Here is a 26823-nt window from a genome sequence, read left to right as displayed (position 1 = left end):
CTCGAGGGCGAGGCTTCGTTAAACTCCAGCGAGAGGCTTCGTTAAACTCCAGCGCGAGGCTTCGTTAACCCTTCAGCGCGAGGCTTCGTTAAATTCGAGGGCGAGGCTTCGTTAAACTCGAGGGCGTGGCTTCGTTAAACTCCAGCGCAAGGCTTTTTACACTCGAGCGCGAGGCTTCGTTAAACTCCAGCGCGAGGCTTCGTTAACCCTTCAGCGCGAGGCTTCGTTAAACTCGAGGGCGAGGCTTCGTTAAACTCCAGCGTGAGGCTTCGTTAAACTCCAACGCGAGGCTTCGTTAACCCTTCAGCGCGAGGCTTCGTTAAATTCGAGGGCGAGGCTTCGTTAAACTCGAGGGCGTGGCTTCGTTAAACTCCAGCGCAAGGCTTTGTTAACCCTTCAGCGTGAGGCTTCGTTAAACTCCAGCGCGAGGCTTCGTTAAACTCCAGCGCGAGGCTTCGTTAACCCTTCAGCGTGAGGCTTCGTTAAACTCTAGCGCGAGGCTTCGTTAACCCTTCAGCGTGAGGCTTCGTTAAACTCCAGCGTGAGGCTTCGTTAACCCTTCAGCGCGAGGCTTCGTTAAACCCCAGCGCGAGGCTTCGTTAACCCTTCAGCGTGAGGCTTCGTTAAACCCCAGCGCGAGGCTTCGTTAACCCTACAGCGTGAGGCTTCGTTAAACCCCAGCGCGAGGCTTCGTTAACCCTTCAGCGTGAGGCTTCGTTAAACTCCAGCGTGAGGCTTCGTTAAACCCCAGCGTGAGGCTTCGTTAACCCTTCAGCGTGAGGCTTCGTTAAACTCCAGCGAGAGGCTTCGTTAAACTCCAGCGTGAGGCTTCGTTAAACTCCAGCGCGAGGCTTCGTTAAACTCCAGCGTGAGGCTTCGTTAACCCTTCAGCGTGAGGCTTCGTTAAACTCCAGCGCGAGGCTTCGTTAACCCTTCAGCGTGAGGCTTCGTTAAACCCCAGCGCGAGGCTTCGTTAACCCTTCAGCGTGAGGCTTCGTTAAACTCCAGCGTGAGGCTTCGTTAAACCCCAGCGTGAGGCTTCGTTAACCCTTCAGCGTGAGGCTTCGTTAAACTTCAGCGAGAGGCTTCGTTAAACTCCAGCGTGAGGCTTCGTTAAACTCCAGCGCGAGGCTTCGTTAACCCTTCAGCGCGAGGCTTCGTTAACTCGAGGGCGAGGCTTCGTTAAACTCCAGCGTGAGGCTTCGTTAAACTCCAGCGCAAGGCTTCGTTAACCCTTCAGCGCGAGGCTTCGTTAAATTCGAGGGCGAGGCTTCGTTAAACTCGAGGGCGTGGCTTCGTTAAACTCCAGCGCAAGGCTTTGTTACACTCGAGCGCGAGGCTTCGTTAAACTCCAGCGCGAGGCTTCGTTAACCCTTCAGCGCGAGGCTTCGTTAAACTCGAGGGCGAGGCTTCGTTAAACTCGAGGGCGAGGCTTCGTTAAACTCGAGGGCGAGGCTTCGTTAAACTCCAGCGTGAGGCTTCGTTAAACTCCAACGCGAGGCTTCGTTAACCCTTCAGCGCGAGGCTTCGTTAAATTCGAGGGCGAGGCTTCGTTAAACTCGAGGGCGTGGCTTCGTTAAACTCTAGCGCAAGGCTTTGTTAACCCTTCAGCGTGAGGCTTCGTTAAACTCCAGCGCGAGGCTTCGTTAACCCTTCAGCGTGAGGCTTCGTTAAACTCCAGCGCGAGGCTTCGTTAACCCTTCAGCGCGAGGCTTCGTTAACCCTTCAGCGTGAGGCTTCGTTAACCCTTCAGCGTGAGGCTTCGTTAACCCTTCAGCGCGAGGCTTCGTTAAACCCCAGCGCGAGGCTTCGTTAACCCTTCAGCGTGAGGCTTCGTTAAACTCCAGCGTGAGGCTTCGTTAAACCCCAGCGTGAGGCTTCGTTAACCCTTCAGCGCGAGACTTCGTTAACCCTTCAGCGTGAGGCTTCGTTAACCCTTCAGCGCGAGGCTTCGTTAAACCCCAGCGCGAGGCTTCGTTAACCCTTCAGCGTGAGGCTTCGTTAAACTCTAGCGCGAGGCTTCGTTAAACCCCAGCGCGAGGCTTTGTTAAACTCTAGCGCGAGGCTTCGTTAACCCTTCAGCGTTGTAACAATCAACCTTTTATCTTAGGCTGTGTTACTAAAACGCAAAGGGATTCTTCTGAAAGATTGACCAAATTAGTAATACCCAACTATAACCCCTCCTTGGTTTACCAGCATAAAACAAACACAAAAATCAAACAGGCATCAAACACATCAACCAGATATGCTCACAGTATCGTGCTTTATATTTTCACACATTAAATGACTCACCCAAACCCGCAATAGATCAATGTCCTTTCTGTTAGTCCCGAAATTCACCTAGACGTCCAAACTAAACGACAGTTCTTTTGTCCTTTCCCATGACGATCGCGAGAGAGTATATAATCCAAAGGCCGATGCCGGTAAATGTTCCCATGACGTAGCAACGAAGATTAATCCACAGAAAAAAGAGTCTCAACAAACTCCGATGAATGAAATCCAGCCAGCTGTCTGGGAAAGTTCATTTGACGCGTCCTCAATATGGTAACGCGCTCGACTCCTCACCCACTACAAACAATGTTTAGATTCATATTCAGTTCATTTTCCAGTCGGACCTTCCTTTTCATTTACTATCCAAAAGAAAACAGTTTATTATCATGAGTCGCATGATGCACTCTATACGGGCGCCATTTCCGGTCGCATACCCCTCTCCCTCTCCTTCAGACCGCCCCTATATACAAATTTGGGAGCGCGGTAATCGAAGGTAACAGGCGTATCAGCCGCCCAGTATCATTATACAAAACACCCATACAATTACACTCAGTGGAAATAAACAGGATAAATACATATACATAAGTACATATACCTCCAATATTATATGAAACCCATAGACCTATATGTAATCAATTAAATACTTAAACTCTTGAATTAGTCTAAGTAATGATATCTTAACTAATGTGGCAGTGTCACAGTCCCCCCCCCCCCCAGCCAGATGTACTGGAGACTGAACTTCCAAAGTAGGGCTTCACATTAACCACATTCACAGTGTCAATCTTTCTATTTTGGTCATTCCACTGTATTTGGTAGTTGACAGGTCCTAACTTTCTCACCACTATCGCTGGCCCCAACCATTTAGGCGCAAGCTTGGATGAGAAATTCTCAGATGCTTTTGAGAGTGGGTGAGTGCGTACCCAGACCAAGTCTCCCGGCAGGAGTTGCGCACCTCTCCTTCGGGCATTATAATACTTGGCTTGTCTGGCCTGACATCCCCCAATTCTCCTCTTGACTTCCTCAAACATTAATTTTTGTCTTTCCAGGATCGTATACGGAGGTTGATTTGGAGAGGGTGATGTCCCAATCAATCTCTCTAGTGGCCCTTTCAGAGATCTTCCGAGTGCCAACTCCGCAGGTGTTCGGCCTGTGGTCTCATGATAGGCGGCATTTATGGCAAAGCGGAACTCCCTGACCCACTGATCCCAATTCCTATGTTGGTTCCCAACATAGGAAGCGATCATCGTTTTGATGGTCCGGTTGGAACGTTCAGTAAGGTTGGCTTGGGGGTGATAGCTGGTGGTAAACTTCTGTGTCACTCCCCAGGTTTTACAGAGGTTGGCTAACTCATGGCCAGTGAACTGAGACCCCCTATCTGAGACCAACTCATGCGGAACCCCAAACCGAGTGAATATCTCTTCTTTTAAAATGGTCACAATGCGGTGGGCTTTGCTGTCTTTTAAGGGGAACATCTCCACCCACTTCGTAAAGTAATCCACAATCACAAGAAGAAAGGTATTCCCCTTTTTGCTGCGGGGAAATGGCCCCATAAGATCCATTCCCAGCTTTTCCCAGGCATCTTCGGCGGGGGTTGGCTGCATGAACCCTGCAGGCCGACGATTTTCGGGCTTGTAAGCCTGGCAGATGTTGCAAACCTTGACATGATTCCATACATCCTTTCGGACAGATGGCCACCATGCCACTTCAAGAATCTTCAGAAGGGTTTTTAATCTGCCCAAATGCCCACTCAGAGGATGGTCATGAAAGTAAGCAAGGAAAACAGGCACAAGACTTTTGGGTACCACAAGTTGGAACTTTTCTCCCACCTCTCCCATGGGTGATCGACGGTACATGAGACCTTGCAACATTGTAAACCCTACCCTATCCAGCCTACTATTGGTAGTAGATTCGTTGGCCAGGTCACTGATCTCTGCATCCTGTACCTGGGCATCCCTTATTGCTAACAGTGAAGTGGGCAGATCTGTGGTACAGTGAGAAGTATTCACTGCAACTCCAGCTACTGCTGAAGTGGGAGGAGTCACTGCTCTAGACAAAGCATCTGGAACGATGTTATGCAGGCCTCTTCTGTACTGGACTTTAAACTTAAATTGTTGCAGCCGTAGGATCCAGCGTGTGAGCCGAGATGAAGTCTTTGGACAATTGAAGGCCCAAGTCAAGGCAGCATGATCTGTATACACAATGAACTCAGGACCTTCAAGGAAGTGCCTCCATTTTTCAATTGCCCATACCACCGCCAGACACTCTTTTTCGGATGTAGAGTAGTTGCACTCCGCTCCACGTAACACCCTGGAAGCATAGGCTATCACCTTCTCCCCCTCACCAGTCCTCTGGACCAGCACTGCTCCTAGCCCCACATCGCTTGCATCCGTATGAACCTCGAACAACAGTGTGTGATCAGGCTGTATCAGTATAGGGGCATTCACCAATGCCTGTTTCAGCTGGTCAAAACTCCGCTGACAGTCCTCTGACCAGATCCACTCCACATCTTTTCTCTTCAGGCGGTTAAGTGGGGCTGCCTTGTCCGCAAAGTGATCTATAAATTTGTGGTACCACCCCACTAGGCCCAGGAAACGCTGCAAAGATTTAATATTGGTGGGGATCGGATAGGAAGTCACCGCCAAGGTATTCTCTGGATCAACCTGAACACCTTTCTCTGATACCACATGGCCCAAGAATTTCAACTCCCGTCGGAAAAAAATACATTTTTTTAGGTTGAGGGTCAATTTGGCCACATGGAGCTTTTCCAGGACGGCATTCAGATCCTTGAGATGCTGTTCGGGGTTGGCCGAAAACACAATTACATCATCAATGTAAACCCAGCATATTTTCCCCTTCAGCTCTCCAAGGACCTTCTCCATCAACCTTTGAAATGTAGCTCCAGCATTTTTTAGTCCAAAAGGCATACATTTGAATTGGTAGAGACCCATTGGAGTTATGACAGCTGTCTTAGCTTTACTTTCTTCAGATACTGCGACCTGCCAATAGCCTGATTTCAAATCTAAAGTGCTGAAGAAGGCTGCCCCATGCAGGGACTCAAGAAGATCGTGTATGAGAGGCATGGGGTAGGCGTCTGGATGGGTTTTGGCATTAAGTCGTCGAAAATCAACACAAAACCTTATTGACCCATCAGGTTTGGTGACTAAAACCACTGGAGCGCCCCAGGCTGACTGGGAGGGCTCAATAATGCCATCCTTGAGCATTTGTTCTATCTGGTCTACTATGACCTGATGTTTAAAGGGAGATACACGATAGGCTTTGCAGCGGACCGGAACCTCATCCACTACAAAAATCTTGTGTTCTTCCACTGTGGTCTTACCCAATTTCCCCGAACACACCTCAGGCCAAGCTTGCAGCAGTTGTTGAATCTCCGGAGGCTGATCAGGAACAGACAGAACTACCACCCCAGGTGAAGAACATGGAACCAAAGTGCTTCCGGAAGGAATAGCCAAATAAAGACTGGCATTAGAATGAGCATTAATGACTGGACACCCCTTATTCTCATGAAGCGGAGCCAGAAATGAATAAAACATATAACCCCTGGGCCCCTTCACCCCATACGTTTGGTCCCCCATATGAATGATGGTAGATGTCTTGCAGAGGAAATCCAAACCAAGAATAATGGGAAATGCCAAATTGTCATCAGCCAAGATGTACGTCTCCAGAGCCCACATCATTTCATGCCAGCAATAGAGAAGATGGGCTTTTCCTATGGCCCCATACGTTTTCCCATTAGCAAGGGCAAAAGTTTGGTCTCCACTTGCCTTCAGTTGTTCACCCTGTCGAGCCACCTCCATCCACATACTTTCACGCATGAGAGAAAAAGTGCATCCCGTGTCCAATACAGCAGGGCAACTCTTTCCCCTCACTGCTATTGGAACATGTAGAAGAGCCAACGGAGATTTTTTTCCATACTGAACTACCGTCACCATATCTGCAGGTTTTTTATAGCTACCCTTCTCCTGGGTCTTCTTTGCGGCCTTTTCTTTAGCTTTCTGTTGGTCCACTTTACCCCAGTACTCCTTTGAAGAGGTGCAGTCTTTTTCTACCAACGTGCCCACTTGAACAAGTTGGTCAACAGTAGTGATGGTGCCTCTAAGACAACCAGCGATTCTGGGATTACAGTTGTTTAATATTTTCCTTACCAACTCTGCCTCAGTGATTTCAGGTTTCCACCGGATACAAAGGGCACGATAGTCATAGGCGAAATCCCTCAAACACTGTTCAGGCAGCTGCACCATGTCTCGCAGTTTTTCTTCTACCTCCGAGAGGTAATCAGGAGGCAGGAAAGCAGCCTGGAAAGCCTCCTTGAACTCTGGCCAGTTGCAAACTTTGCTTTTCGCCACAGACCACCAGCTGTGGGCTGGTCCTTTAAGTACACCAGAAAGTGCGCCCAAAAGTTCTGCAACTGTTAATGGTCGCACCGCAAGATATGTTTCACATTGCTCCACAAAGTTAAGAATATCAGACACTTCTCTGGACCCGCTAAAAGAAGGGAAATCCATATGAACGGCAGGCTTAGAAAAAACAACAGGCATAGGAGCTGTGACCTGGCGATCAAGGCCATTCAAAGGAGTAGGTAGGTTTGTACTGGTAATGAATGGCTGTGTTTGCTGCTGAAAACTAGACCCAGCACATAATGTCTTGAATTGGGCCATATCAGAGGTAGAAGCTGATTGACTTTGCTGGAACTGACCAGTAAGAGAAACAGAGGGCTGAGTATCTTTGGCCGAAGCAGACAGCATATTAGAAGATGTAATAGAATTAAAAGGAGATGGAAAGATGTTTCCTGTAGGCCCCCCAGCATGGGTATCTATCGTAATAGGAAAATAACTTTGAGAGACGTCAGCAATGGGTGCTTGGGCCCTAGGCAACCCCTGAGAAGCTTGAACTGCAGTGGAGCGATCATAAGGGGGACGGCTAGTATTTCCAGAGATTTTTACAGGCCTGGAGACCGACAAAAGGCTGGCGTGTTTCAGCCGTAGAATTTCTGCTTTCCATTTTTCGTCCCTCCGATGTAAACAGTCCACTAACATTTCTTCAAACTTCTTGAGTGTCGATATCATGCTTTGTTCAAGAGCCACAAGACTTTTGTCAACATAGCCCCTAATGCTCTCTTCTCGATTGAAAGCACTAGCAACAGAATCTCTGAAATCTATTTCAAGATTATCTAATCTCTCCGTGACCGAACTCAAGTCAGTGGTAATGCCCGTGAGAGCAGGCATTGCGAAGTAAGATGTATTATCCTCCTCTCCAATGTCATGTTCATTTTCCTCTGTCTGTGATAGATAAAGAGAACTAATCAATGATGTAATTTCTCCAACAGGATTTCTCCTAGTGACCCATGCATCTCCTTTAAGTTTATTGAGCTGATCCCCAGGCTCAGGGACAGATGTAGGAGTAGAAGCCCTAGTACTAGTCCCATTTCTATCTCTTTCTTCCTCTAGGGAATCATCAAGATCTACAAGTGGTGTCACCCTCATTTCATCCATGTCTATGCAGTCTTACTATCAGTAATATTCTCAAAGTGCTTTTAAATTCAATAAAAAAACAATGCCGGAGGTATAGAAGGTAACTAGTAAGACACAGTAAGGAACTCAATTCATAGGCCTACTATAAATGCATTAACTGCATCTTATTAGCAAAAATGCCCAATCTCAAAATTATATTTCAGTTTCCCCATACGGGCCACCATCTGTAACAATCAACCTTTTATCTTAGGCTGTGTTACTAAAACGCAAAGGGATTCTTCTGAAAGATTGACCAAATTAGTAATACCCAACTATAACCCCTCCTTGGTTTACCAGCATAAAACAAACACAAAAATCAAACAGGCATCAAACACATCAACCAGATATGCTCACAGTATCGTGCTTTATATTTTCACACATTAAATGACTCACCCAAACCCGCAATAGATCAATGTCCTTTCTGTTAGTCCCGAAATTCACCTAGACGTCCAAACTAAACGACAGTTCTTTTGTCCTTTCCCATGACGATCGCGAGAGAGTATATAATCCAAAGGCCGATGCCGGTAAATGTTCCCATGACGTAGCAACGAAGATTAATCCACAGAAAAAAGAGTCTCAACAAACTCCGATGAATGAAATCCAGCCAGCTGTCTGGGAAAGTTCATTTGACGCGTCCTCAATATGGTAACGCGCTCGACTCCTCACCCACTACAAACAATGTTTAGATTCATATTCAGTTCATTTTCCAGTCGGACCTTCCTTTTCATTTACTATCCAAAAGAAAACAGTTTATTATCATGAGTCGCATGATGCACTCTATACGGGCGCCATTTCCGGTCGCATACCCCTCTCCCTCTCCTTCAGACCGCCCCTATATACAAATTTGGGAGCGCGGTAATCGAAGGTAACAGGCGTATCAGCCGCCCAGTATCATTATACAAAACACCCATACAATTACACTCAGTGGAAATAAACAGGATAAATACATATACATAAGTACATATACCTCCAATATTATATGAAACCCATAGACCTATATGTAATCAATTAAATACTTAAACTCTTGAATTAGTCTAAGTAATGATATCTTAACTAATGTGGCAGTGTCACAGCGTGAGGCTTCGTTAAACTCCAGCGCGAGGCTTCGTTAAACTCTAGCGCGAGGCTTCGTTAACCCTTCAGCGCGAGGCTTCGTTAAACTCCAGCGTGAGGCTTCGTTAACCCTTCAGCGCGAGGCTTCGTTAAACCCCAGCGCGAGGCTTCGTTAACCCTTCAGCGTGAGGCTTCGTTAAACCCCAGCGCGAGGCTTCGTTAACCCTTCAGCGTGAGGCTTCGTTAACCCTTCAGCGTGAGGCTTCGTTAAACTCCAGCGTGAGGCTTCGTTAACCCTTCAGCGTGAGGCTTCGTTAAACTCCAGCGTGAGGCTTCGTTAACCCTTCAGCGTGAGGCTTCGTTAACCCTTCAGCGTGAGGCTTCGTTAACCCTTCAGCGTGAGGCTTCGTTAACCCTTCAGCGTGAGGCTTCGTTAACCCTTCAGCGTGAGGCTTCGTTAAACTCCAGCGTGAGGCTTCGTTAACCCTTCAGCGTGAGGCTTCGTTAAACTCCAGCGCGAGGCTTCGTTAACCCTTCAGCGTGAGGCTTCGTTAAATCCCAGCGTGAGGCTTCGTTAACCCTTCAGCGCGAGACTTTGTTAACCCTTCAGCGTGAGGCTTCGTTAAACTCCAGCGCGAGGCTTTGTTAACCCTTCAGCGTGAGGCTTCGTTAAACCCCAGCGCGAGGCTTCGTTAAACTCCAGCGTGAGGCTTCGTTAACCCTTCAGCGCGAGGCTTCGTTAACCCTTCAGCGCGAGGTTTCGTTAACCCTTCAGCGGCGGCTCACGCTGAACAGGAACACAAGAGGAAGAATCCTCACACCTTCACTCTAAATGCTAATGGAATCAGAAGAGCTAAGTTTGGAAACGAGTCTCCAACAGCAATCAGACTCCATAATTAAATTACAGTCTAATTAACGTCTATTAATGTGTGTGTGAAGCGCACCTGGGGATTAGAGCGCAAATCCTCATAAAGCCTCCCGGAGGAGATGAAGGGAAGAATCACACACTGCGCTCTGTGCAGAAGACAACCATGAAGCATATTTATCACGTGTTAACTTTATTAATCTTAATGTTTAAACGCGTGTCAAACATCAGCGCTAGCCTCGTTTAGTTCAGCTCAAAGGGGGAGCCGAGAGGTCGATCAGGGTCAGAGGTCAAGGGTCAGCGCTACTGAAGGGAGTTTGGTGTTGGAGATTGAGTCCAGTTTCTTCATTCATATTTCTGCTCATATTAATAAAGCTCGTCATCACACGAGAAAAACTAAAATACTCTCTAATCCGCCTGTGTTTTCGGATCACAATAATCAGAGAGCATATAGAGAATATAAGTGTCTAATATGGAGCTCAATTTCATATAGTTTAATATAAATATACACTGAAATGCTGAATTTTACAAATATGTATTTAAATGTTAATAAATATGATGTATATTAAATATATTATTATTATTAAATATGTATACACTGAAAAAAAATTACTTACTTTTTACCTAGTAAAAATTACTAGGATTTACTTGATAAAAACACATTTAAAGTAAATTGTGCTGCTCTGTATGTGCATAGCCATAATAACTGTAATATGAACTATTTGTTATGAATTAAAAATAATAATTCTAAATTATTATTAACCGTTATAAGTTATGTAATTTATAACTTTATTATCATTAATTAACTGAACCAAATTTCATTTAATTCTTTTTGTAAAAGAGTGTTTTTTGGCTGATTTTCAGTCGTCCTTGAAATGTTGTTTTGTTGAGTTTGTAAATGGAAAGTACATGTGAGAAACACAGTTGTTTTTCTGCCTCTATTTAAAGACACACAAACATTTATTCCATTTGTAAGAGCTTTAAAATATTTATTTGCTGAACAGAGATGTTTGAGTGGAGGAAAGCGGCGGATGGTAGTTTAATGGACATGATGAGACGCGCGCACACACACACACACACACACACACACACACACACACTGCGTGAGTACTGTACGCTCGGTGTGTATGATGAGTGATATCATAAGCAGTTAATATGAGTCTCTCTGACAGACAGCAGATGTTTGCAGATTTCAGCTTCACCTGCAACCGTTTCATTAATCTGTCAACACATTACGTCTTAATATTTCTCGTCGTCATATAATCCTTCATGCCTGAAGAGCACATTCACATAAACACATCACATCATATTACATCGACAAATCAAGCTTTCCCCCAAATTTAAATTGATTGAAAGGATCTGATTATTGAGTTCAGCTTTAAAAGCGTCATCGAGCTGAAGTGACCAGTTCACTGAAAGTATTGTGATCTGTAATAAATGAAATATAATAATTAATAAGCATATAGAAATGAAGTAGAATATAAGCAGGGCTGTATGAAGCCAGTGTGCATGGCCTCGGGGAATGTCAGTGGGAATGTGTGTTTGACCTCTGTATCTGTGGGAAGTGTGTTTGATGGCGCGCTGACAGCTCGTTTCAATACCCCTCTACAATCATCAGTCATACATACTAATAGAAACCTCAGCTTCAGCTGTCAATCAAAGTGCTGCTTCAGAAGATTCACGTGTAAACTCTCAACGATACCTGGATAATACACTACATCATATACATCTATATCAGTATGCTGTAAAATAGTTTTTGACACTTTCCTGTGTAAATCTCAGTGGTGTTTTCATATGCTCATGCCATGATGATAGGGTGTGGTGTTGCTATGTGGTTGCTAGAGTTTTCAGGGTGGTTGCTAGGGTGTTTCTATGTGGTTGTTAAAATGTTCTGGCGGTTGCTAGGGAGTTGATATGTGGTTGTTAAAGTGTTCTGGTGGTTGATAGAGTGTTCAGGGTGGTTGCTAGGGTGTTACTATGTGGTTGTTGAAATGTTCTGGTTGAGTTTAGTAATATTGTCCTTTCGGGAATTCTTTTTGTGTCTGTGGCACCCTTCAGTCATCACCAACACTCGTTTGGTTGTTGCTAGGGTGTTGCTATGTGGTTGCAAAAGTGTTCAGGTGATTGCTAGGGTATTGCTATGTGGTTGCTAAAATGTTCTGGTTGTTGCTAGGGTGTTGCTATGTGGTTTCTGAAAGTCCTGGTGGTTGCTAGAGTGTTCGGGTGGTTGCTAGGGTGTTGCTACGTGGCTGCTGAAATGTTCTAGTGGTTGCTAGATGGTTTGGGGGGTTGCTATGTGGCTGCTGAAATGTCCTGGTGGTTGCTAGGGTGTTGCCATGTGGCTGCTGAAATGTCCTGGTGGTTGCTAGGGTGTTGCTATGTGGCTACTGAAATGTCCTGGTGGTTGCTAGAGTGTTCGTGTGGTTGCTAGGGTGTTGCTATGTGGCTGCTGAAATGTCCTGGTGGTTGCTAGAGTGTTCGGGTGGTTGCTAGGGTGTTTCTATGTGGCTGCTGAAATGTCCTGGTGGTTGCTAGAGTGTTCGGGTGGTTGCTAGGGTGTTGCTATGTGGCTGCTGAAATGTCCTGGTGGTTGCTAGAGTGTTCGGGTGGTTGCTAGGGTGTTGCTATGTGGCTGCTGAAATGTCCTGGTGGTTGCAAGAGTGTTCGGGTGGTTGCTAGGGTGTTTCTATGTGGCTGCTGAAATGTCCTGGTGGTTGCTAGAGTGTTCGGGTGGTTGCTAGGGTGTTGCTATGTGGCTGCTGAAATGTCCTGGTGGTTGCTAGAGTGTTCGGGTGGTTGCTAGGGTGTTTCTATGTGGCTGCTGAAATGTCCTGGTGGTTGCTAGAGTGTTCGGGTGGTTGCTAGGGTGTTTCTATGTGGCTGCTGAAATGTCCTGGTGGTTGCTAGAGTGTTCGGGTGGTTGCTAGGGTGTTGCTATGTGGCTGCTGAAATGTCCTGGTGGTTGCAAGAGTGTTCAGGTGGTTGCTAGGTTGTTTCTATGTGGCTGCTGAAATGTCATGGTGATTGCTAGAGTGTTTGGGTGGTTGCTAGGGTGTTGCTATGTGGCTGCTGAAATGTCATGGTGGTTGCTAGAATGTTCGGGTGGTTAAAAAGTATGCACCTCATGCACCCTCAAGTCTGTGGGATTTTCATCTATTTTATTTTCCTTTTAATGTTAATTGTGTTTGTTTGCATTCATGCAATAGTGACTCGTGAAGAACTTGCCTTAGTAACTCCACTAATAAACAGCATCACAATCAAATGAAACATTTCCTACTCCACTTATTTCCCTTAACGTGTTGTTTTTAAGCCAGCATGTTTGTGTTCATCTTTAAATGCAAGCACACAGACAGAAGTGTCCTCATTCGGATCAGATCTGTAATATTCCTGAATGTTCAGTGTCTTTTATAAGGAGAGCATGAGCACAGATCATAAGTGTGCACAACTGTACTCATAACATTGAGTGCAGTGTCTCGGGTTATTACTGTCGTCTCAGACCCAGTGTTCAGCGCTCGGTTCCGTGTGAAGAGCGGCTTCTCACGTTAGCGTCAGCGAAACGCCGAGATGTAAATCTGTAGATGAGGAACGGAAAGGCTTTCCTCTGTTGTTCGGGACAGACACTCGGGATGGATCTCGACGGGGGCTTTTATTTACGCTTCTCTCCTGCAGAAACAGAGAAACTTGTGTTTAAAAGAGCCTTTTTTCCAGGGCTATCAGCGCAGACTCGCTCTATCTGCAGGGGTTCAGGTTAAACTTCAAATGGATGTGTTTACGCCTGGAAAAGTGGAGAGGAAAGAGAGAGAAAGTGTCTCGGGTTATGTTTGAAAGAAATAAAGCGAGAAAATAGAAATGGAAAGGTCTGAGGATTGAGTCTGCAGGGACAGTGACTAAAGTAGCCCAGCGGCGTTAGATATGCATGAGCGCTGAATCACCGAGTGTGTGTGTGGAGAGAAGCGCAGCGAGTGTGTGTGCGTGTGTGTGTGGAGAGAAGCGCAGCGGGAAGGTGCTTGTGTTCTCCGCCGTGTCCTTCCTTCTGTCCTACGATGACTGGAGGCCATTCCTGAAGAATAACACAGATTATCTGCTAAAACTTTCTTCTTTAAACCGTCTCCATATAAAACTGAACTTCGTGGAGTTCATGGACATGAATGTTGTTGAAACGGTTGTTTAAAGACTGAAAAAACTTGTGGTAGAAACTATTTGCACTATTTACACAAATAAAAGAAATGGCAACAAGTATTCATTACTTCAATGAGCTCATTGTTTCTGCATTAAATTATTACATGGTTTAAATCAATACATTTTTCGCTCACTGTGATTTTGCAAATGTAGATTTCTGAAATGCATAACTCAGACAGTTTCCTCTGATAATAACAGATCACTCTAGATTGTAATATGGACTCATGCATTTTCTGTAAAGCTGCTGTGAAATGATGTGTGTTGTGAAAAGCGCTATACAAATAAATGTGAATTGAATTAAACGTGAAATGATGAGAGTAGAAAGACTGATCAGAGTCAGTGTTCCTAAACTCCTGAAACGCCTCCATTGTAGTCTTGAGTTTCTCCCGGGAACGAACACGTCACAATATTCCTCATTATAATAATTCATACGCAGAATAAAGGGGCGGGGCCTGGTTGAGTTAGCCAGTAGTGTGTTAAACTGGCGGTTATGGAAAGGGGCGGGACATTTCCCAAACACACTCGAAGCGCTCGACCAATCACAACACACTGCTCCAGCCGACCAATCAGAGCACAGTGTGCTTTTCAGAAGGAGGGGCTTCATAGAGACAGGAAGTAAACAGAGCGTTACTGACAGACTGGGAAGAGAGGAGCCGCAACAATGGAGAATATGAGGAGAATAATCAACATTCAAGCAGCTTTTTTTGGTTATTTATTAATTGTATATACATTTCCTTGCTTTTCCTGCATGTGCTGCTACACTGATTGGGTTCTGGCTCCTTTTTTTTGTCATTTATTGAATGACCTCAGTAACACAATTCCACATTTATTTCCCACTTTCTCTCGGTTCACTCTTAGTTTTACTGTGAGACTGATATTTGCAAGGAAATAGGCTGTTGCCGGCGTTTGAGCAGCGGTTCAATCTCTCTCAGTCCCAGATGCATAAGCGACAGAGACAGTCTGAACATGTCGGATGAGGAGGAATCGGCTTTTCCATTCTGTCAGACTTCAGCGCCGAGACGCCAATGAAATAACCATGATGTGTCCTGACTCCATTCCTTTGTAATGGAAAATATGATGGATACAAACCACTCTGAGACCCAGAACAGTTGTAGACAAGTGTCTGACAAAATATAGACACAATCCCACCAAAGACTGGATGACACGAGTTAGTAGGAAACCCATGAGTGATGAGTCTGTCAGCAGCCAAAATAGAAATCAGTATGAAGCAGCGTTTGCATCATAAACAGATTATCTGACACCTCATACAGTCTCCCAAGTATATATTCAATTCAATAAAGATGTATTTGTATAGCGCTTTTCACAATACACATCTTTCCAAAGCAGCTTTACAGAAAATGCATGAGTCCACATTACAGTTTACAGTGATCTGTTATTATCAGAGGAAACTGTCTGAGTTATGTATTAATTCAATAGTTTATGAAAAAAAATGCATTTAAACAATGTGATAGTTTAAGGCAGAAACAATGAGCTAACTGAAGTAATGAATACTATATATCATAATCAGTGTGATTTATTAGTAGTGTTTAACTCACACATCACTAGTACTAGTGTAGATAAAACCTCTAACACTAAATATTACGCTTCAGTGTGTCAGAATGTGGACACATAGTTAAAGTCCCCCTGTAGTCGATCATTTTATCCCTTAAAACTCATCTTTGATCACCAAAATGACATATTTAAACTTTTTTACCTTGAAAAAATGTCTTTATGCCTTAAAATATCTTGAATGTAACTCGACACCCTTGCCTCATTTAGTATGCATGGTTCTATGAATATGCAAATGAGCCCCGCCTCCACTCACTCACTCAGCTCAGAGATCCACTGGTTGACGATCACACGTTGATCTGATTGGTTACAAGGTCGTTTGTGACGTCAGAAACACCAGCGATTTCAAACCGTGTTTTTGAGACTGTCTTTGGTTCACTGCAGTTTTAAGGAGGAAATACTCAGCAATGCTGTCGACTTATGAACTTACACATGGTGTGTCTTAAAGCGTATTAAAAACACAGCATAGACACATAAACAACATTAAACGCTGGATTCCCACCACAGAGGGAGTTATTTGCTCTTTGGTGTTTCAATTCTGCACCACAAATCCTAGTATGGCTGTTTGTAATCTGATGTTAATATTTCTGATATTCTGTGTGGGACTAGTGTTCACTGGAGAGGGTTAGCAGACGCTCTCTCAATAGGCCGTTTAAACACACACTTTAGATGACAACATCCATTACGTTTGACTGGTGTGGCAGGCGATTAGAAGGAACCGCTGAAGTGATTAGCGTCCCGTTGGGCAGAGATGTTGAGCGGAACACCATATGGAACGCCACTGAATAAACAAGATGGATCCGCGACGGGGAGCTTTGTTAGCGTATTAGCATGGGGTCAAAGGTCAGCTGCTGATTTTATTCGCTCTCACTGAGTTAAAATCATCACAGATTTCCCCCCAAAAATCATGCAGTTCATCATTACATGCAATGAAATCATCTCGAGTATTATACGTGGCTTTGTAAGCTCACCGTAATTACACAAATGTATCCTATGACAGCTATAATTTAATGTGCAAATAACTCCACAGCTGTTTGCATTTGTGCATTGAATATATATTTATATATATGAACATGTGCCATTATGAATAATTAAGAGAAGCGTCCTCTCATTGGATAAGGACACGCAGCCTCATGAATAATTATGAGTCACTGATGTGCTATTGGTGTAAGAAAGCACTGTGACGTCAACAAGATTACGATTTTAAACTACAACAATTATCCAGTTTTCTCCTACTATTAAAATAAACAGATGCCAACGTTGTCGTTTATGATGTACAACACACACACTCACCTGTGTTTTAGTAGTAGTTTGTGTAGTTTAGCCTTTACATTCGGCATGAAAGGGAAGTTGCGCTGGTCTCTTCTCCTCTATTGTGTCGTATTTCGAGTGAAACGCTTCAGGAACAAGAACACATGTGGGCGGGGCGTGATAATGTGGGCGGGGCTTGATAATGTGGGCGGGCCTGATTGTGCCTGTGGGGAATTGATTGGATGGTTGTGGTTTGCTATTGGCTGATCTCCTGTGAGTGACAGGTTATAGCCCCGCCCTCGTCATCAGAGTAGAGAAGAGATGACGTTATTCTGCTTCAAGATTACCAGGAACATGACTTTAACACAATAGTGGTAAATCATTTAGAATAAACGCTCCAATATTCCATTAAAAACAAAAGAAGAACTGTCTGTTGTGATTGACTGTCGTTTTAACCCTGTGTTTACCCTCCGCTCTTCATCATCATCACTAGTATTGTTGTTCTTCAGGGAGTGTGAGCGTTCGCTGCGTGTTTAACCCGAGTGTGTGTTCTGGAGTCATTAGTGTTCACGAGTGGGAATGTCTCTGAACACACTGATACGTCAGGACGGGCTGCTGGGTAATTGCTGCGCTTCTGTCATGTTCCAGGGCTTTCTGTACAGACTCTAATTTGTTTTTAAGTGTAGCGTGAGAATGTCAGCTCGAAGACAAATCTTTGCTGATACCGGCGTCTGAAATGTATGCCAATTTAGATGATGACAAGGCGCTGTAAATCTGAAGCCGCTGTTTGCTCAGTGTCACACCAGAGATTCACTCTCCAGATCTCTGCACTTTGAAGTGTTATTAACTCACAAATCCCATTGTTGTAAATCAGATCGCAATAATTGGGGAAATAAATTAGCATACAGTTGGAATATGAAGGAACGGGCATACGCCTTATTAGCATGCATGCAGAGTAAAATAAACGGCTTGCTTTGAGTTTTTGTACCAAGTTCATTTGCAGGAACATTTTAAGATTTATAGCATAAATCTGTATCTTTGAATCCTGAATATATGTGCATAGATTATAAATAAAGCTTCCAAAAGAGGGTTTTCACAGTGATTCCATAGAAGACCCATCAGAACCTGTCAGTGATCCGTTCTTAAAAGAACCAGTTTTTATTGGTGTGAGGAACAGTTATTAATAAAAAGGACCTTTTTACACTATAAAGAACATTGGGGAAATTCCATGGATGTTAAAAGTTCTTCATAGAACGATCAGTGCCAGAGACTTAAAGGATTAGTTCACTTTTTAAAAAACTTTTGCTGATAATTTACTCACCCCCATGTCATCCAAGATGTCCATGTCTTTCTTTCTTCAGTCGAAAAGAAATTAATGTTTTTGATGAAAACATTCCAGGATTTTTCCCCATATAATGCACTTTGCTGGGCACCAAACGGTTCAAGGTCTATATGACCGTTTCAGTGCAGCTTCAAAGGGCTTTAAACGACACCAGACGATGAATAAGGGTCTTATCTAGAGAAACGATCTGTCATTTCAAAAATAAATAAAGAAGTTAAAGTGTTATAGGCACAAATGCGCGCCTTGCGAACTCTCCTGTTCGAACTCGTTCATCAAAATGAACAAATCTTTTTTCGAGTCAATGACTCGAAAAAAGATTCGTTCATTTTGATGAACGAGTCAATGACTCGAAAAAAGATTCGTTCATTTTGATGAACGAGTCAATGGCTCGAAAAAAGATTAGTTCATTTTGATGAACGAGTCAATGACTCGAAAAAAGATTCGTTCATTTTGATGAACGAGTCAATGACTCGAAAAAAGATTCGTTCATTTTGATGAACGAGTCAATGGCTCGAAAAAAGATTCGTTCATTTTGATGAACGAGTCAATGACTCGAAAAAAGATTCGTTCATTTTGATGAACGAGTCAATGGCTCGAAAAAAGATTCGTTCATTTTGATGAACGAGTCAATGACTCGAAAAAAGATTCGTTCATTTTGATGAACGAGTTCGAACAGGAGAGTTCGCAAGGCGCGAATTTGTGCCTATAAAACTTTAACTTTTTTATTTATTTTTGAAATGACAGATCGTTTCTCTAGATAAGACACTTATTCATCGTCTGGTGTCGTTTAAAGCCCTTTGAAGCTGCACTGAAATGGTCATTTAGACCTTGAACCGTTTGGTGCCCAGCAAAGTGCATTATATGGGGAAAAATCCTGGAATGTTTTCATCAAAAACATTAATTTCTTTTCGACTGAAGAAAGAAAGACATGGACATCTTGGATGACATGGGGGTGAGTAAATTATCAGCAAAAGTTTTTTAAAAAGTGAACTAATCCTTTAAAGAGTGTATTATATTATATATTATTTTCACACACAAAAACTATATATAATATGCAGCAGTCATGACTGTCTTTATGAGTGAGTCATTGAATCATTCATTCAACCAATTCATTTAAAAACACTGATTCATTCAGAAACAAATCAAGTGAGTGAGTCATTGAATCTTTTATTCAACCAATTCATTTAAAAAACACTGATTCATTCAGAAACAAATCAAGCGAGTGAGTCATTGAATCTTTCAACTCATTAGGACTGATTCATTCGGGATCTAAACAAGTGTCATTGACTCAATCATTCTAATGTTTCATAAACGCTGACTCGTTCAGGGTTAGGACGTTTCTGTGACGCAGTGATACATTTTGAATGCCTCTGATTGGTGCTTGCGTTGATGCGTTTAACTTTGATTGGTTACAACGATCAACACTACAAAAACACGTTGTAAACTGAAACCTTTGGTATATTTAAATTGAATAGCACAATTCACAATTACTTTATTGTGGCGGCTGCATTTAGTGAGCTGTGAGCTAGAGATGAGATTGATGATGATCACAGCGATGATGAGGGATGATGAAGGCCGGATCTCAGTGTGTTTGTGCGGTTCTGAAGAGCTCAGCACCGGTGCGCTGATGTGACGGACACTGGGACGTATAACACAACACACAGATTCTGCTGGCATCACAGTCAAGCACTTGTTGTTGAATCATCATCATCATCATCACAGTCATCATCATCATCATCGTCATCAGGGGAATCGAGCGAACACTTTTCCCGCAGCTTCAGGCTGATCAATCCTCCATACGCTTGTCTTCAGGAAACGGGTGTTCGGGTGTATATATATCTATTCTTTATCAGAAAAAAATTAGGGCTGGGCAATGATTAATTACATCCAAAATAAAAGTTTGTGTTTACATAATATATGTGTGTGTACTGTGTATAATTATTTTGTATATATAAATACACACATGCATGTATATATTTAAGACAAATGTCTTATTTATATATAAAATATTTATATTTATATATAATATAAAAAATTATATACATGCAAATATTTATTAAATATATACATGATGGAGTTTTGGTTCCTTGCCACTGTCGCCTTGCTTTTGGCTTGCTTAGTTGGGAATATTTAATATTCAACAATATTATTGAACTGTGTTGTACTACTTTCATGTTATCACTGTGAAGCTGCTTTGATGCAATCTGTATTGTGAAAAGCGCTATATAAATAAATGTGACTTGACTTGACTTGACATGCATGTATATACACAGTACACATACATATATTATGTAAACACAAACTTTTTATTAATTGTTGCCCAGCACACACAAATATTTTCCTTTATGGAGAAAATTATTGTGATTTTTACTTTCGTGAGTGTATCGCTCCTGTTACAGTTGTGCATGTGGTTTGTTTGAGTCGCGATCAGCCGTTATATGTAAGATGGAGTGTGTGAGAGAGTGTGAGAGTGTGAGAGTGTGTGTGTGTGTGTGTGTGTGTGTGTGTGTGTGTGTGTGTGTGTGTGTGTGTGTGTGTGTGTGTGTGTGTGTGTGTGTGTGTGTGTGTGTGTGTGTGTGTGTGTGTGTGTGTGTGTGTGTGTGTGTGTGCGTTCACTCAAAATCCCCTCCGGACTGATGGCGAGCATCCATCTTTTTTCCATTTGTAAAAGCTCAGATGGCCATGACCTTCTGCAGATCATCGGGCGAAGCAGGAGAGGAGAGAAATGGCTTCACTTTCATTTATTTATGTTTAATGTGCGGCTGCAGGTCCGGCGCTCTGTTTTAGACCACTTAATGCTGGGCCCGATCCATCCGGTCTCCATTAAAGATGCGGTCCCCTCCGGCAGACCCCTGAGAGCCGCTGAAACACGGCCGAGAGCTGCAACACTCGGGAGAGGCTCAGACATGTGCAGATGGCGTATTAAAGTTCCTATTAAACGCATTTGTCAGGCGGTGGGTTTAGCGCTCGCGCGGCCAGGTGTGTTGATTATGGGCTTGTGTAGTTTGTGCCAGTGTGTCGTCTGCCAGAGCCGGAAATCTGGCACTCTCTGGCCGCCCTTCATTTCCCTGTATAATTCAGTATTTAATGTAAAAAAAATGCAATTTGTGCAACATATATACAGGGTTTGACATTATCTTTTTCGCTCACCAGCCACTGTGGCTAGTGGTTTTCACAGGCCACAATTGTGACATCGATACCATAGGGAAAAACTGCCATATAGATATTTTTAATGTTATCTCACAATTGTGGCAGTCGATATAATAGCCTGCTGTCACTTTAAGACCTGAATGAAGTCTATAGTGTGTTATGTGTATGCTAGGCCAAAGAGATGTTTTTAGTCTAGATTTGAACTGACAGAGTGTGTCTGCTTCCCGGACAATGGTGGGAAGACTGTTCCAGAGTTTTGGTGCTAAATAGGAAAAGGATCTCCCGCCTGCAGTCGATTTAGATATTCTAGGTATTATCAACTGGCCGGAGTTTTGAGATCGCAATGCGAATTTTGAGGGAGCCAATGCAGTGTTGACAGAACCGGGCTAATATGGTCATATTTCCTGGTTCTGGTAAGAACTCGAGCTGCTGCGTTTTGGACCAGCTGTAGTTTGTTTATTAAGCGTGCAGGGCAACCACCCAGTAGAGCATTACAGTAATCTAGCCTTGAGGTCATGAACGCATGAACTAACTGTTCCGCATTCGTCAATGAGAGCATATGGCGTAATTTAGATATGTTTTTAAGATGGAAGAATGCGGTTTCACAGATACTAGACACGTGACTTTCAAATGAAAGATTGGTATTTCACAATCTGCTCAGTTACTGGGATTTTCACGCACAACCATTTCTAGGGTTTACAAAGAATGGTGTGAAAAGGGAAAAACATCCAGTATGCGGCAGTCCTGTGGGCGAAAATGCCTTGTTGATGCTAGAGGTCAGAGGAGAATGGGCCGACTGATTCAAGCTGATAGAAGAGCAACTTTGACTGAAATAACCACTCGTTACAACCGAGGTATGCAGCAAAGCATTTGTGAAGCCACAACACGCACAACCTTGAGGCGGATGGGCTACAACAGCAGAAGACCCCACCGGGTACCACTCATCTCCACTACAAATAGGGAAAAGAGGCTACAATTTGCAAGAGCTCACCAAAATTGAACAGTTGAAGACTGGAAAAATGTTGCCTGGTCTGATGAGTCTCGATTTCTGTTGAGACATTCAGATGTTAGAGTCAGAATTTGGCGTAAACAGAATGAGAACATGGATCCATCATGCCTTGTTACCACTGTGCAGGCTGGTGGTGGTGGTGTAATGGTGTGGGGGATGTTTTCTTGGCACACTTTAGGCCCCTTAGTGCCAATTGGGCATCGTTTAAATGCCACGGCCTACCTGAGCATTGTTTCTGACCATGTCCATCCCTTTATGGCCACCACGTACCCATCCTCTGATGGCTACTTCCACCATGTCACAAAGCTCTAATCATTTCAAATTGGTTTCTTGAACATGACAATGAGTTCACTGTACTAAAATGGCCTCCACAGTCACCAGATCTCAACCCAATAGAGCATCTTTGGGATGTGGTGGAACGGGAGCTTCGTGCCCTGGATGTGCATCCCACTAATCTCCATCAACTGCAAGATGCTATCCTATCAATATGGGCCAACATTTCTAAAGAATGCTTTCAGCACCTTGTTGAATCAATGCCACGTAGAATTAAGGCAGTTCTGAAGGTGAAAGGGGGTCAAACACAGTATTAGTATGGTGTTCCTAATAATCCTTTAGGTGAGTGTATATCTGTGTTACTTTAGCACTGTTAACCCAATTACAAACTAAAGTTGCATCAGCCTCCCATGACTGAGTGTCATCATCACCAAACACGCCACATCCAGCCTGCAGACTCCCTTAATTAATGCTGAAGAGTGTGTGTGTGTGTGTGTGTGTGTGTGTGTGTGTGTGTGTGTGTGTGTGTGTGTGTGTGTGTGTGTGTGTGTGTGTGTGTGTGTGTGTGTGTGTGTGTGTGTGTGTGTTTGAGCTGAAGAGAGAGTGTGTTTGAGCTGAAGAGAGAGAGTGTGTGTGTGTGTGTGTGTTGAGCTGGAGAGAGAGTGTGTGTGTTTGAGCTGAAGAGAGTGTGTGTGTGTTGAGCTGAAGAGAGAGAGAGTGTGTTTGAGCTGAAGAGAGTGTGTGTGTGTTGAGCTGAAGAGAGAGAGAGTGTGTTTGAGCTGAAGAGAGTGTGTGTTTGAGCTGAAGAGAGTGTGTGTGTGTTGAGCTGAAGAGAGAGAGAGTGTGTTTGAGCTGAAGAGAGTGTGTGTTTGAGCTGAAGAGAGAGTGTGCGTGTGTGTGTTGAGCTGAAGAGAGTGTGTGTGTGTTTGAGCAGTCGAAGCTCAGGTCTGTCCCAGAAGTGCCGGCGCCTGAGGCAAACGCTCCCAGAGACGGTGTGTGTGTGTGTGTGTGTGTGTGTGTGTCGTGGGGAAGAGACAGTCAGTTCCAGTTCCCCGTGACAACAGCTCTCAGGAGTGTGCATTAGTGGGAACGAGACGAGTGTTTAAGGGCCATACTGTCTCCTGACTAACTGGGAGCCGTGCGTTGGTTTAATGGGATCTTGAGTTCCAGGATGAGAATGACCTGTTGATGCACTCCAGGAGAAAGACACCGTTAAACCTATTGTGACCAACACACCAATGCTGGGAAATCTGTTTTCAATTTACAACTTTCTTATTCAACGTATTTGATCAAAAGGCTGTGACTAATGAAATAAATGTATGCCTTCTATCATGATGCACACTTTAACCCTCTGTTGCTCCGCGGCCATCTTCTTTCTTTCTTTTTTTCATCGGAATGGTACGAGACTCGGTAAAGCTTTTGGCACTTGCTGTGTGAACACACACAAAAAAAATCAGGGACATGATTTGAACAGGTTTAATGGTCCTGAAAGCAACAGTCCCACTTGTGTTTCTCACGGTCAGAAACGAGCGCACTGGAAATGAATGGAGGGTTAGGAAAAAATTGAAAAAATTTAGATTTCACATAAAAAAAATTAAAATAGTATTTTTGTGTATTTTTAATAACAATAAACATAAAATTCTGTAACTTTTTTAAGTTCACTTTTTAAAACTTTTTTCACGTCAGCAATAATCTGCCAAGTGTCGTCTTTAAAAAGAGATCAAACCAGTCTGTGCTCTAAAGCGTTCAAGATTTACCACAGTTTAAGTTGGAAATTTGATTTTCAGGTCTATGCTGAACATGAATAAATGGATTAGAAATACAGCGTAAAATCTCATAAAATCATAAAATCTCCTTAAAATACAAAATATTAAATAAAAAAAACATTATGAAACTAAAATATAGTACATTCCTTTCATTCAAAAAAAACGCGAAGAGCACCAGAGAAAGATTGAGACTGGGATCTCTAATTTGTTACACTTTTTATTTAAATTTCAGTTATGTTATAATATTTTATTATTTTGATGTTTTTTATTATTATTCTTTCAAGCTTTGGCAATATTGTATTGTTTATAGTCATGCCAATAAAGCAATTGTTTGAATTTGAGTGTAATTGATGTTGTGTTGTGATGAAGGAAACTGGCGAAGAAGCGCAAGGAGACGCTGAGCAACACGAGGCAGGAGATGACGGTGATGGTGAACTCCATGGACAAGAGCTACGCCGAGCAGGGCACCAGCTGTGACGAGGCCATCTCCTTCATGGACACACACAACCTCAACGCAAGACGTGAGTCGCATGATCACAGCACCCCAACAAAATCATTCTGCCATCTTATTACTCAAACTCAGTCTTCTAAAGACTATTAGTGATTATATGAGGTCAGACTGAGTCGTGTTTCACTCAAAATCTCATTCACATTCAATTCAAACGTGAGGAACCTGATGCGTAAGATCCCTGATGTCAGTCTGAATGGAATTAAACATAAACATGAATGAGGTTTTAGGATGAGAGTGTGTTTGTGTTGGTGGGATTCAGCAGATTCTGATCTCTCGTCTGCCCCGCCCACCTGCTGAACTCAGCCAATCAGAGCTCGTCTCTCTTCCCGCCAACTCTAGCGTCGGTCAACTCTCCGGTTCAGGACTGAACTAACATAAATGAAATCCGTTTGACTTTTTAACAATTTTTTTTGTTTTATTTTTTCTATACTTTATAGTTAAATTTTAATTCGTAAAAATCTGAATCAGAATGAGCTTTATTCGCCAAGTGTGCGCAAACGCACGGTTTTTATCCACAACAAATCATATTCATCATATTCCAAAAAACGATGTCTAATCAATTTATTTATTTTTATATATTATTATTATTATTATATATATTTATCAAAAATTACTTAATACAATCAATTCCATTTTTATTCCATTTTCTCCCACACGGCCGAAATCTTGAGGCTCTAAACGAGTCAATATTATGATTGATTGAGATTTACTGACAAAACAGCCTTAAAACCGAACGATCTCGGCCGTATGTGAAGCATCCAGTGAAGCGACAGCCTCTTTGATCACATGACAGCGTTATTAAATATTGCAGGAGCGTCCCTCGGCGTGACTGGCGTGTCGCTCTGTGAAGCGGCCACAAACAGCGATAAATAAATCAACACGGCTCTTATGCTCGTGCGTGACCTTATCCTGCGGTGTGTGTGAGTGACAGACGGGTCACTGCTGTCACACACACACCGAGAGAAACGCTTCATCATTCACACACACTGCCAGAGTGAACGTGAGCGGTGAACACAAGTGTGTGTGGATCATTACAGGGTTGTGTATCCATGATACTGCGTTTACACACGCCGTCCATAACACTGTTTTTAAGCTCAAAATAACCACAAAGCTCATGTTTGATATACAGTCAGACCAACATCACTCAGACTCCTTTCTCACATTATCACAGTTTATTCGCTACAGTTTAGAAAATATATGACAAGAAATATGATATTTGACTGGTTTTGTCCGTCCTTCTGTTAGACTCTCACACATGAATTATGTTGAATATCTGTCAGCTGGTAAATTTAACTACACAATTAGATAATACCAGTTTAGCTCAACCAGTGACCAAGCAATGCTTCATGTTGTTCAGTGTGTGTGTAAAAAGAGCATTAGCAGTTACAGAAAACACACTTCAGCAGAACATGATCAGCTCAAAGTGGAGGAATCATTATTGGCCCCGAATATGTCACTGGTAGTCACTGTATGAAGAATATTTGGGTGTAATATGTCACAGTTTACTTTATTTTGCTCTCCTCACTTACATAAATGAACTATAGTGTCCTGCACACACAGTATCAAAAATGATATCTGGTGTCTGGATAATGTTTGGTTTGACTGTATATAATAATGTTAGTGTCGTGAACTCAAATATACTCTTTATTTGCTTATGACATCTTGCTTGCTTGTTTATTGTGAAAGCTGTGTCGTCGCCGTCCTCGTTCACCGTGAAGACTAACACACTGAGCACATCCGTGCCGAACTCCTACTATCCAGGTAAAGCACGTCAGATCGTGTGTGTGTGTGTGTGTGTGTGTGTGTGTGTAACGGCTCCGCTTCTGTCACTCCTGAAACCCCATGAAGCCACCGTGTGTGTGTGTGTGTGTGTGTGTTCGTGTGTGTTCTTGTGTGTTCTTCTGGCTTTGAGCTCCTCTGAATGCCACACGCATACGGATAAAAATATCTCTTTCAGCACATAAACCATTCAAAAGTTTTCTAGTTTTTTTTGTTTTTATAACAGTATCATTTAGACATTTTATGTGCAATAATATTTGACCTGTCCTTATTTATT

At 43.2% G+C, this 26823-nt stretch overlaps 1 protein-coding gene across 11 annotated transcripts in view; it reads left to right on the top strand.

The window, feature by feature from the left end:
- LOC130078838 (receptor-type tyrosine-protein phosphatase mu-like) overlaps positions 1–26823 on the top strand; it is a 211428-nt gene that overhangs the window by 128877 nt on the left and 55728 nt on the right. For 9 of the 11 annotated variants that reach the window (XM_056244548.1, XM_056244545.1, XM_056244544.1 and 6 more), the window contains 2 exons: positions 24626–24777; positions 26454–26528. In XM_056244548.1, coding sequence (XP_056100523.1) covers positions 24626–24777; positions 26454–26528 — 227 coding nt within the window. The remainder of the gene's footprint in view (positions 1–24625; positions 24778–26453; positions 26529–26823) is intronic. The other 2 variants (XM_056244549.1, XM_056244546.1) reach the window with 1 other exon arrangement.

The sequence above is a fragment of the Rhinichthys klamathensis genome, unplaced genomic scaffold, assembly GCF_029890125.1.
Source record: "Rhinichthys klamathensis goyatoka isolate OS25496 unplaced genomic scaffold, OSU_Roscu_1.1 h1tg001002l_1, whole genome shotgun sequence".
Lineage (NCBI taxonomy): Eukaryota > Metazoa > Chordata > Actinopteri > Cypriniformes > Leuciscidae > Rhinichthys > Rhinichthys klamathensis.
Note: the sequence above shows the minus strand (reverse complement) of the source record. Positions and strands in the feature narration are given on the sequence as shown.